Raw genomic sequence first — 13,249 nt, 5'->3', positions numbered from 1 at the left:
ATAAAAAGATATAACATTAGCTTAAGTCTAATCTCAATCTCACTATAGTCAATTTTCTCGGCAACAGAATTGAGTATTTTAACCTTTGGTTATATTTTAGCAGTTCTAAAAAAAATTGTACGTAAATATTGTACAATATAATATTATTTTTGTAAACATGTTATAATATAACAAATGCTGGACATGTCATATCTATTCATAATTTCATAATATCTATTTATTTATTTATTGCCGCTATAAGTAGATGTAAACAGAGAGAGAGAGAGAGAGAGAGAGAGAGAGAGAGAGAGAGAGAGAGATAACAAAAAATCTAACAGATAAAACTTGAAAATAATATTATTCAAAAATTCATATTTTTTGAGCAATTTAAGTACATCAGTTTCACATCTAGTACATCACTCTAAATCTGCTAATATAAATTATAAAAAAAAAATACATAAAAGAGTTACGAGTCAAGCTGGATGTTAATTATTTGAATCCATTATCTAGTTCCTTATTTTAAGTTACGCGGGCACCAAAACATGTGTTATATTAATAATTTTTTACATAATTGTAAAAAAACAGACGCAAACATTTTTTTAACGAATTATTTTATAATTATCTATCACATTGAGAATGATCCGATAATAGATCGAAACTGTTTGTGTTTATTATTAAAAAAATTAAATTAAATTAATTAGCTGTTGCTATAAATAAAAAATAAAAAATAAAAAAAAATAAAAAGACTACTAGACAAACAGTTATTTTGATCCGTTATCGGGTCATTCTCAATGTGATAGATAATTACAAAATTTTTTAAACATTTTATCTGTCACATTGAGAATGACCCGATAACGAGTCGAAATTGTGTTTATTATTTCATGATTACATTTGATTAGTTAGCAACAAATCTGGCTCGTAGCTCTTTAATTGTTTATCTATTGTACTATAATTTTAATTATTTGAGCCCGTTTCTATTTTTTTATTTTAAGTTATGCGGACACTAGCATGCGTTATATTAATAATTTTTTTAATAATTGTAAAAAGCAGACGAAAAAATTTTTTTAATGAATTATTTCTTCATTATTTAATTTAATTATCTGTCACATTGAGAATGACCCGATAATGGGTTTATTCTTAAAGTTAATCTTTAATTAATAATAAACACAAAGAAACTCATTATCAAACAATTCATTAAATCAAACAATAAATTTGATTGAGAATTGAAACGCAGTTGTTCGTGCTATAAATTTATATTTAAATTAAAATATATAAACGAATGTTCAGCTTTGAGTTAGCGACGAACATTCAATTTAGTTTGTAGCCCTTTTATTGTTTATCTATTTTAATTTTAATTATTTAAGCCCGTTATCTATTTTCTTATATAAAAAAAAATTAAGACAAAAATATTATACATATCCTGAGAACAGAGCACGAGAATTTAAAGAACTTATATATACAATAGTAAAGTCATTTGTCATTTGTCCCTTTTTATGTTTACGATTAACAATCGCTGGATTATAATCAATTATGTTCACAGAAACAGCCATCCTTTGAATGTTTCAAAATCCAATCCATATATCGTGTAACTCTTGTATATACACCTGGGTAACCAGGTCTTGCGCATCCATTACCCCAGGACACCACACCGATAAGTTCGTATTTTTTATCTTCTCGCTCCGTTATTAGAGGACCACCACTATCTCCCTATAATACAAAAGATTCCTTATTATTCGCACACGGAATTCAATCCAGTCATATTCAATGTAATAAAATGAGCTTAAGTTATAGTTATATGTATTAATATACTGCGTGTATTAATAATTAATATGTACTACACTAATATATTGTAAGATACATTTTGCAATGTATGTTTTTCAAAATTCTTTTATTTACTATTACAATTTTCTATTTTTAATTTACACATATACAAATAAGTATATATTACCTGACATGAATCTTTTTGTCCTTCAAGATAACCTGCGCATAGCATATTTTCTGAAATCATTCGGGCACTGTAGCTGGTATTGCGACAAGCTTGAAGACTCATGACTGGAACTTCTACTTCTTGAAGAAGGCAGGACGGTTTGCCATCCTCTTTCAATGTACCCCAACCTGACACAATTGCTTTTGCCTCTACATATTCGTTATCTAAAAAATAATTCTACAATATGTATTATGACCAATAATTACTTAAAGCGACTAATTGCAATAATAATTTTATGGAAAGAATTAGTAAAATATTGTTTTTATCATTTTTTAAAAATAATTTTGTTTAAATTTAAATGTACATATTTAATAATATCACAATGTATGAACATAAATCTGATGAAAAGAATTTCAGTAGTAATCAACTTTCTACTAAAAAAAATATAAAAAGCGGAAATCGCTAAAAGAAAGTTAAGAGGTTTTCGAGTATAAATATATTATATGTATATTATTAATGCAAATACATTATAATGCCGGTAAGCAGGGCAGGTAAGTGTACCATGTCATGCTGCGTTAACAAATTCAGAAAAAGATGATTGCGTGCATTCGAAATGCAAATTCAAGTCCTCGATTTCAGAGAAATCTTCATTATTACGCAGTTATTTGTGCGACGCGACAGTACATTTCAATTGAGAGTAGGTACCCGTATATTGACTAATTTATGACTTTTCTATTACGTAATCGTCGCATAATAAACATGATTGCTAATCGTAGGTCGCTATATCCAATATTATGCATTTTACAAAAATGCACTGACCAAAATTAATCGTGATTGAATGCTATTGTAACATCGTCTAAGCATGAAATTGTAATACGCTTTGAAAGTAGATATCAATAATGCATTTGACGTGTTAAATTAAGATTATACAATAATTGCGTGTCTCGAATAAAAAACTTATTATCAATTTATCCGTCAAACATAGAAAATTAAAGCATATTATAGTACGTCAAGAAATTTCAATATATTGTCATTATTATTATTATTATTAATTTTATAACAATATATGTATTGTTATAATTTTAATTATGATAAAAATTGTATATTTAATATTATTTTTATTATTATTTATTGCGTCTTTGTAAAGAGAAAATAAATACACTTGCATAGTAACAATCTATCTTTATAAAAATATTTTCGTCAGATTATTATTATTATCATTTTATTATACTTTCATAAAAAAAAATAAAAATACACTTACCTAACATTGTAGGTAAACATATCGGCCGTATCGTATCGCTCAACGGCACTCTTTCATTAAGACGAAGCAGCGCGATATCATTTTCAAAATTCAGAAAGCTGAAGTCACCAGTCATAACGCGCACTACGTATCTAGTTTCCGGTGATTTCTCGACACATCTATCATGCTCTCCGAAAGTAACTCTGATCATGAACCACATGAATCTGAAAATAAAACTAGAAGAACTGATCACATTCGCCTGGCGAATAAGTTTGCAATGGAGGAACTTTAAATAAAATAAATGAACTCTACAGAAAATATCTTCCAATTTAATATATTTAATAATAATTCAATTTTTTTGTACATTGACTCAATCATGTGTTCTAGAATTTCTATATTAGTAATATGAAATTTCAATTATATTTTAATCGATTCTTTAAAAAGGTTGTTACATTACTAATAAATTTGTAATTCTATGTATATAATTTACAAATAGCTCGTAAATTATGTTATTAAAGAAAAATATGCATCGAAGATAATGTATTCAATAAATATTAATTGAGCAAAAGATACTTCAAAATCTTACGTTTAAATGTTAATTTCTTATTTTCATATTTATTGTATATTGAATGAGTAAACTTTTTAAACAATGTTTACATAACGTTTCTGTTGTTTTATTTACATAATAATTTATGCTATTCATTTTGTTAAGATAAATACATGTAAACAAGCAACTTTAAGGTAACAGATTCTTCATATTGCTCTATTTGCAAGTAACTAAAAATTATAATCGTCAACACTGAAATAATTTATCATTCCTTCATGTCAACATAGAAGAGCTAACGGCACTAAAAGTTTTCCTTGTAGCACGACATTAATCAAGGATGCAAATATGAAGTTTGACCCGTTTGCGTGTTGAGTAGATGATGCCAATAGTACGATTAGTAGTTAGTATTTTATACAGTTATTCTAAGGCTTGTTTTCACAATATATGATTACCTTAAGATTAAAGATTACCAAGAGATTTATCAATAAAATTCATTCATTAATTTCTTGATAATCCTTAATTTTTAGGTAATCATGTATTATAAAAACGGGTCTAATTCATAGAAATATTCTAAAAGAGTATTCACTTCTAATTTTATTTATAACAATAAAACAAATTAGATAAACCTTTTAAGATTTGTGATTATTATTATTGATTATTTCTTTTGGCTAAATTTTTTATTTCTGTGTGTATGTGTGTGTTTTGTTATATTATATATTAGGTGTTGGAATTAATTCGTAGCGTTTTACAAGTGATGGGAAGTACTTTCATTAATGTATTTTTTAATGCTCATGTGAAATAAATAACATTCTTTCATTAAAAAACGCTACGAATTAATTCCAACACCTAATATTATTAATAAAATCTACTGGAATTGTAGATATGTTTTAGTAAAAATAGTAATATATTGACAAAAATTTTTATAAAATATTTAAAAACAAAAATTAGAATTAAGATCCAATTTTAATATTAACATCAACTCTGATTCTACTAGATGCACAATTTATAAACCATACCTACCCCTTCATACAATGTGCGGCTGTGAGAACGTAACGATCATTTATAAGTGTACCACCGCAGTAAAATTTGTTTAGATACGATAATCTAGCCATCCATGGAAACTCATTCATACTCGTCGTTTGACCTCCAACTATACGACTTTCTTCATTCCGTAATCCACAACCTAGTTGTAACAATTGAAATGTAGTACACGTTTTCTACGTTGTTTTTTATGTTTAATAAAGTTTTTTATGTTTAAAAGTAAAACTTAACAAAAAAAGGAATATTGAAGTACGTACTACAGTAGCAGGGCGCAGGTGATTCAGTGGAATAAGGTGGCTTATTACCAAAAACTCCAAAGAAATACTTTATCTTCTCATCAAACATTTCGGCCTAAAATAAAAATAATTACATTAATTAATGATCTATGTACTTCCCATACAGGCATTTAAATGACATTCTAAAGACGTTCAGAAGATAAGAAAATTAATTAATAATTTTATTTAATTTGTAAATTTTAGATATAAATAGGTAGACATAAGATGTATAACTTTTAATTACAGATTATTCTTATAAAAAAAGATAAATAGAAATAAATTTAAAATTATTCTTGTAATTTTTTATCACGCATACATTTCTTTTACTTCGATAAGTTATTAAAATGGTTTAAATTATATGTTTGTATCTTGTCAAACATACCTCTTAATTGTAATTGTTTTTTAATAACTCCTAAATTGACACCTAAATTTACTTTACTTTTGTTTTATATTAAAAATCAATATAATTAAAATTAAGATTATAAAAACTAAAAAATTCAAACATATATCTCAGAAAATATTTTAACGATTTTTTAAGAGACATATACATAGTATACCATGTAAAGAAATCAATTATATATATTATTCATAAATGCAACTCTTACCTGACACTTTTTTGTTGCTAAAAACAAAATGAATAATAAAATTAAGAAACACAAAGGCTTCATATTCTGCGACTTGATTAAGTAACTTATTGCACCGATAATTATACACTTACAATTTTAATTAAGTCTTTGTAGATATATAAGTAAAAGAGTTGCCACAACGGGCACCGTCAGGAACGAGTCATGAACATGTCCCTGACTGAGAGCGACTATCACTGGCGTCCTATGCCGAGGACTGAGAGGTCGAAGAAGTAATTGCTATTCCGGAAGGGAAGGCGGGCACAGCCAGTCGGCCGGTACCTGACCAGTTCACGTTCATGTTCAGGGTCGAATCACGAATAACTGTTATTGACCGTCATCAGGGCCACGACGAGAAATTATTATACCCATTACGCAGAGAGTTGTTTAGATATTGTCATCTGCATCTACATAAATTTTTGTATCAATAAAAATAATATCTTTCCATTTTTTTATTTGATATTAGCACATTAAATAGTTTATTAATTATTTTATAAGATAACTTACATAGAAAAGTAGTAACGTTACTTTTACTTTCAATTATCTCATTAATCTTTAGGTATATTCGTAAAAGAACGTTTTAAAACATTTGTGATAAGGAAAAGTTGATATTAAAATGTTTATATTACTTCTGTATACACACAAAATCTCTTCTTTTTTAAGAATTTTTAGTAGATTTTTTTAGATAGTATGTTCAGAAAGAATATATTAAAATATGAATGTATAATATATACCTTTTATGAATAAATTCTTAAAACAATGACTTTTGTTTAAATTTCATTAAAGCATTTTTACAATTTCGCAATGCGTCCTAACATATCATCATGCGAATGCATAATGAAATAAAAGAAAGTGCAGAAAGAGAAGGTTATACACAAGTACTCATTTTAATTTTATTATATGCGCATACGGATTTAGCGCATCATCTGGCACCGTTTGACAGGCACATTTCACGAAAAATTTATATTAATGAATATCTCGTTTGGAAGAAAAAAAGTAGTCTTATTAATATACTAATTAAATCTTGTTATTTTTATTTTTGATGAGAATTTATAATAAATTTTTCGCTGAGTGCTATCCTATTATTTCTTAGAACTAGTTTCGGTTGAAGGAGCAGGTTTAGCAACTTTGTCATCGTTATTATTAACCATCTATTTATATTTTTATGAAGAATATAAAAATTCAATTTTAGGAAGAATATAATATCATACATTTCGAGTTTTCTTTCTTTATTATTAATATTGTAAAATTATGTATATTGTCATATTGTTAATCATACTGATACAAAAATAATGTGTCTATTATATTCTAATTTTATTCTAATTTTAAGAATATACTAACATATGCATATGCGATTTATTTAGTGTCATATACAGGTACAATGTAATAATAAGTAAAAAATTAAATAACAATTATTTTAAAAAGTAAATTTTATAAAACACAATATAAATAAAATTTTTTTATTCATATATAATTTTAATTATTTTTATATAATAACAAAATATGCAACGATTATTTTAAATTCATTTTATATTTGTTAACACATTCTTAGTCTTTTGCAAGTTTATACATATTATTTTATAACACACATGCATACATACGTATTATGTACACGTAATAGGCAATATCAGTAATTTAGATTAACATAAATTACATTATCTTCTATTATGTACAAATTACTAGTTGCGCATACAAAGATACTATTGTACGTGAAGTGCATTTAGATGAGTCAACTTTAGCCCGATTTGACAGTGAACCGTTACTGGTTGCTAATTATTCCGGAAACGTTTGACCGCTATTCGTACGATTAAAGGTGATAAAAACGTGTGAAGCGAGCTAAGCATGTGCTCTAATCTTACTTAAATTAAATTTTCTACAAAAAAATATATCCTTTACATTTTATACACATATATAAGCAATATATATAAGCAATAATTAATAAATAATAATAATGGCCTCTATACAAGGAACTATATTTGATAAATCAGTATTTAATAAAAAATTGTACTCAGTTTCTCCAAATAAGTCATTTAAGAATAATAACATAAAACGTACTTATTACAGTGATTAATTACAATCGTTGCATGTGAAATTTTATGTACAAGTCGGAGGTGAAAGCAGGTCCTCAGGTGACACACAGACAGCCTTCCTTCATATTTGCATGGATCCATTTGAGATATCGGGTTACTCTCGTATAAACTCCGGGATAACCTGGTCTACCACATCCCACACCCCAAGATACTATACCTATTAGATACGTTTAACACATATATAAGTCCCATATGAACAAAAATGTTTCAATAGTAAGATCCCAATTAACAAAGAATGATGTTAAAAATGTTTTTAAAAACGTTTTTCAAATGTTTTTAAGAACATTTTTAAAAATAATGGGTTAAGTTATCTTTTTTTTAATTAAAGAGAAACGTTTATTTTAATGTTTAAAACAATATTTTTTAAAAAATATATTTGAAAAATGTTTATTTTAAAATTTAAAAAAACGCTTTTAAAACATTTTTAAAAACCGTTTAAGAAATATTTTTAAAAAAGTTTTTAGAAAACGATAAAAATAATGGGTTTAGTCATTCTTTTTTCAAAAAACTTTTTTAAAAAAACATTTAGTTTACTGTATAAAAGGACATTCCTTATATGTTTGAAAAACATTTGAAAAACGTAAAATATTTGTAAAAATATTTTAAAAAATTATCTGTTGAAAAATGCGAGACCTATAACAATTATATGTAACAAAATATTTCAATTTTCATCTGGGGCCTAATTTTAGGCTTGCTTTTAAAGTTATTTCATTAACATTTCATCATAACATGGATGAGAAATTTCATATTGTTGCACCTTCTATTCTATTTTGTGTGGTTTTTATTTACAAAAAACAGTGTCCATCTAATGGTGATGTCTGATATTACTTGCAAAATAATTAATGTTAAATAAACGTTTTTCTAAATTGTTATTACAAATAAATTATAAATGTAATATGAATATATTGAATAAACGTTACAAATGTTTTTTTAAATCATTATTATAGATGAATATTAAATAAACGTTTAATAAATATTTACAAATCATTATTTTGAATGAATAATTATTGTAAAATGTATATTTAAAAATCATTTAAAAATCCTTTTTTTTGTCTGACTGAGATAATTTCTGCGGATTTTTACATTTGCGTAAATATAAATAAAGCTGTCTGGAGATATTTACTTTATAACATACTTGCTTAAATAATGAAGGAACATTAATTATTTGACAGAAATACTTTTACGAAAAACTACATAGATCTTAAGACAAGATCTGAGAAATTCTCAGTTTTTCATAGACATTTGTAATGGGTCGTAAAATGGCATTTGTTTGAAAAATCGATAGATCCTTCATCTTTCAAATAATATCACTCTCAATGTAGTTTTTCTGTACTTTTTCGTAAAAATTTTTTTTCCTCTTGAAATAGTATTTGTCATCAAATACTATTAAAAATTATATATATTATTATAATAAAATATAAATATTTTACCTGCTATTTCAAGCTTGTCGGCTTCTTGAACAAGAAGAGGACCACCACTATCTCCTTGACAAGAATCCTGGTTACTTCGACCGGCGCATATCATATTTTCAGTAATTCGATTTGCTCGATATTTCATTTTTCGGCATTGCGTCAAGCTATATATAGGGACTTGCACCTCCTGTACCTTTCCAGGCAGCATGCCTCCTTCCGAAGTACGACCCCATCCTACTACCGTCCCTTCTTTTCCAGCAGGATCGGTTCCTGCATTAACATATTAAAAATACAATATTTAATATCTTAAAATAGATCACACATACATGATTGATTTAGTTCAATGTTACCTGGTTGAGGTAAACAGATTGGTCGAATCTTTTTCGAAAATTTCACAGACTTGCGTAATTTTAATAAAGCTACATCGTGATTGTAGGAGTTCATATCAAAATTTCTATGACGTACTACAGCACTCACTGCTCTCATAACAGGAGTTCCATCAGTATTTACGTATTGATCGTAATCGCCAAGTACTACTCGAATTTTCGATCGTTTTAAACTTAAAAAGAAAAATAAAAACATTAATTTAATCGCAATAATATATATTAAATAGAATTAAAATATAAATAAAGCACACACTTATACTTTTTTTTAATATTAAAAATTATGTTAGAATTTCTGCGAGATACCGTTTCAATAACGTTCATAATAATTATGACATAAGATTATTCTTAATAATTTTGTGATACTATTTACTTTATTGCATTTATATTATTGTTATTATTTACGTTTTGGTTGTATTTATTTATAAACTTATTGGATAAAGACATACTTCCGTACACAATGAGCAGCGGTAATTACATAATCGTTGTTGAGTAGACTAGCACCACAGTGGAAACGACCATCATATACTAGCCTCGCAATCCAGGGATATCTATTCGGTAATGTAGGACGTCCTCCCACTATTCGATTCTCTTGATTAGATAAACCGCATTCTGAAATCAATATTGAAATTTAAATGCTTTTAATGTTTAAAAATATTAAATTTGAACAAACAAATTATTTATTACTTCTATAGCAAAATAAGTATAATAAAAATATATACAGATAACATACGTAATAACTTAATCGTAAATATATATGTATATTAACAAATTTTAATATTTTTAATTTTTTTAAAAAGATTTAATAAAGTAATTATGACTCGGGACAAATTTAATTTGTGAAAGACATTATTACCACACGTGCAGTTTCTTAGCCTTTCTTCGTCTGTTTCAGTATTCTCAATAATATCAATACCAAATATTTCATCGAATAAAAATTTTCGAGTACGAATTCGAGAATTATTCAAAGAAATTTCCTGAAAGAAATGTATAATTAACTGATGTCATTCAAGTACGCGCTCACTTTCTATTGCAAATACGACATAAACGATGAGAGAAAGTAAATCATGATCAGAATAATGGGTCAAGGCCTAAGCTGTCAAATCATCTTCAACACTAAATATCTATAAACGTAAGCATTGCATGCATGTGATATTTACATAAATCTTTTAACTGATCTTTTGACTGATTACAATCATTATCTAAATTCTAAAAAACATCTATCTGTTTGGATTAAATAATATAGCGTGATATGTTAAGTCATGTCAAGGAATAAGAAGTTAAATGAAAGCATTAAATTCTTAAATTAAAACAGCATGATTTAGAATAATTTATAAATTATTATTAATTTCTATATAGCATAGATCTTCAAGGGAAAGTTAAATGAAAGCATTAAATTCTTAAATTAAAACAGCATGATTTAGAATAATTTATAAATTATTATTAATTTCTATATAGCATAGATCTTCAAGGGACTTTCTAAAGACATTCATAAGAAGACTCTATGGCTTTTAAACATCTTAAGAACGTTCCTAAAACGTTTTTTGGATATTGTATGGATTATAATAATATTGATTAATATTGAATAATAAAAGAAGAATTGTTTTTATAATACTGTTGCGAGTTACATAATAAGAATTCTTTAAAAAAGTTATATTACATATTTTGTAAACATTTGTCACAAAAAATTAAAGTAATATATAATTATTATATATATTGTTCTATTTAATAGGTTAAATTTTATATGAATTAGTTTCACTATTCTTTCATCTTGTTGAGAGCTAATCTATCATAATTTATTTTGGTATTTCAATCGAATCATACTTACAGTAGAAGCAATTGGAGCCATTATAAGTTCTCGACGAAGTCTATAGCCTTCAATTGATACTGATATAAAAAATGTTATAATTAAGATTAAGATCGAAAGCTTGCTACGGAACACGTATAAAGGCATTTTCCCATTTGTCATTCACGAAATGCACCAACGTCGTTCTGATTCACGGATGCGTTTTTGCTTTCATCGATGTAGCACCACGTTTTTTGTTGGATTCCACGATCAATATGCATTATATTGAGTCCGTACGAACATTCGGCCACGATTTCAGCGACACCGTTCTTTTCGGGTTTTTCAGAGAAGCTGTGGATTCTGGTTTCGTTAAAGATCACCGTTGCTCGCGCACGCTTTCACCGTAGCTCCACAAAGAAGTTAAACTGATCGACCAAGAGCTAGCTGGTCTTTATGGTTACGAAGAAAGTTCTTCTTTCACTGTCGCGCTGCCACCATCGCATCGTTCTGGTCCTATTCAGTACACGTGGCATAAACGTGGTGAATCCTCTCAATTTGGAATCATGATGTCTTTCGTTTTCGTAAGAATGGAAAGCACGTATATCAATGGAAGCTTTCGCCGTATACAATATCATTGTTTTTTATGTAACCTAACAATTTGCTTAATTTTTTCTTTTTCTTATTATTAGTACTTCAATAATTTTGAAATAAACCTATAAATTAGGAAATGGAGTAAAAGTATAAATTGGGAAATTTTTTCCTTAAAAAGAGAAAGAATGTTAGCCAAAGCAAACACACACACATATATTTTAAGGTTTTATATTATAATCTCAATAGTTAATATTCTTAGCAATTGCTTCCGGCGATATTTTCGGGTCTTTAGGAGCGTGCAAAAAAAGCTTCAAATTTTTTAACATACACAGAATTCAATATTAAATATGTCGTTTTCCAGCAAAAGTCGAACAATGACTAAGACTTTGTGTAGAATGATTAATTGTAAGACTATGTATAATGTGTTGTAGAAGAAAATCCTTCTCTTTATCTACTCGTTTAAAAGTTGATGTAATGATTTCCACAATTTAACAACTTTTATTAGACAGATTACACTGGAAGATAATACTCAATAATAATTAACAATAGCAATAATTGGTTAACTTATTAGTTTAAAAGCGTTGTAATATGTAATTTTTACATTTTTAAATAATAGTATAAAAGTTACGTCAGTTACGATTATATTAAACAGACTGTAGATCGTAAATAAATATTCTTTTTAAAATTCTGGAATAGTTCATATAATATGTATAAATATGTATATTATGTAAAAATTTTAGTTGCTATCCGGTATAAAATTTTGGATTCTTGTTAATTGAATAAAAGCTTAATTTTGTTAAAAATACCGAAGAATAGATTACCGTCATTGACTCAACAGTAAATAGTGAATATACAATAATTTATTACTTTTAGTATATACAGTTATAATGGTTTTTAAAAAACATTACAAATTAAAATTATTGATCACGTTTCTTTGAAAAGAAGATTTTAAGATGTTAAAAGATCTGTAGCTTGCTAAAGTTTTGTCTTACTATGGATACATTTCGTTTTCACATTTACACCCTGTAAATATCAATTCATCTTTATTGTCTATCAAATTATGCAAGGACAAATAAAACTTACAAGGACAAGTGCTATAAAAGCGCAAAATGGAACGCATCTTATATATTAGATGTATACATATTGTATAATATATAATATGTAGTATTATGTATTGTTAGTATATATTTATTAGTATATATACAATATATTATTTGTATATATTCGTTTAACTCTTTATAAACTTTCGAAATGCACTCTTGCGATGTCTTTAAAACGTTTTTCTTTTAATAACTGAGACATACATATAAAGACATATATTTAAATAACAAAAAAACATTCTGTGAATGTTGTAC

General features: G+C 26.7%; 2 protein-coding genes across 3 annotated transcripts; both read right to left on the bottom strand.

The window, feature by feature from the left end:
* Positions 1 to 311: 311 nt before the first annotated feature.
* On the bottom strand, positions 312 to 5,830 carry LOC105152114 (trypsin-1). 2 transcript variants are annotated; one of them, XM_011066207.2, is made up of 6 exons: positions 5,615 to 5,830; positions 4,992 to 5,085; positions 4,714 to 4,876; positions 3,168 to 3,382; positions 1,928 to 2,130; positions 312 to 1,686 (listed from the first exon to the last, which is right to left on the bottom strand). In XM_011066207.2, the coding sequence occupies exons 1-6, from the start codon at positions 5,675 to 5,677 to the stop codon at positions 1,504 to 1,506; spliced, it is 921 nt and encodes a 306-aa protein (XP_011064509.1). In that variant the 5' UTR covers positions 5,678 to 5,830; the 3' UTR covers positions 312 to 1,503. The 2 variants fall into 2 exon arrangements, with proteins under 2 accessions (XP_011064509.1, XP_011064510.1); XM_011066208.2 differs by having other exon boundaries at positions 3,168 to 3,370; positions 5,615 to 5,828.
* A 1,777-nt stretch (positions 5,831 to 7,607) lies between these two features.
* On the bottom strand, positions 7,608 to 11,366 carry LOC105152128 (trypsin-1). Its single transcript, XM_011066223.2, has 6 exons — positions 11,346 to 11,366; positions 10,374 to 10,494; positions 9,967 to 10,129; positions 9,485 to 9,693; positions 9,153 to 9,404; positions 7,608 to 7,879 (listed from the first exon to the last, which is right to left on the bottom strand). Exons 1-6 carry the CDS (start codon positions 11,364 to 11,366, stop codon positions 7,758 to 7,760), a joined length of 888 nt encoding a protein of 295 aa, XP_011064525.1. The 3' UTR covers positions 7,608 to 7,757.
* Between the last annotated feature and the right edge of the window lie 1,883 nt (positions 11,367 to 13,249).

This window comes from Acromyrmex echinatior, chromosome 10 (genome assembly GCF_024713525.1).
Source record: "Acromyrmex echinatior isolate Ae372 chromosome 10, ASM2471352v2, whole genome shotgun sequence".
NCBI classification, from domain to species: domain Eukaryota; kingdom Metazoa; phylum Arthropoda; class Insecta; order Hymenoptera; family Formicidae; genus Acromyrmex; species Acromyrmex echinatior.
The sequence above is the reverse complement of the archived record's forward strand: the minus strand, read 5'-3'. Positions and strand labels throughout refer to the sequence as shown.

Bases quoted from the DNA above. Each gene is read 5' to 3' on its own strand.
- LOC105152114 (XM_011066207.2), bottom strand. From the start codon at position 5,677: ATGAAGCCTTTGTGTTTCTTAATTTTATTATTCATTTTGTTTTTAGCA. The intron at 4,877-4,991 runs GTACGTACTTCA...TGTTACAACTAG, and splicing joins ACCTGCGCCCTGCTACTGTA to GTTGTGGATTACGGAATGAA. The intron at 2,131-3,167 runs GTAAGTGTATTT...ATTATTTTTTAG, and splicing joins ATGTTTACCTACAATGTTAG to ATAACGAATATGTAGAGGCA.
- LOC105152128 (XM_011066223.2), bottom strand. From the start codon at position 11,366: ATGGCTCCAATTGCTTCTACT. The intron at 10,495-11,345 runs GTAAGTATGATT...CATTTCTTTCAG, and splicing joins TGGCTCCAATTGCTTCTACT to GAAATTTCTTTGAATAATTC. The intron at 10,130-10,373 runs GTAATAATGTCT...TATTGATTTCAG, and splicing joins GCTAAGAAACTGCACGTGTG to AATGCGGTTTATCTAATCAA.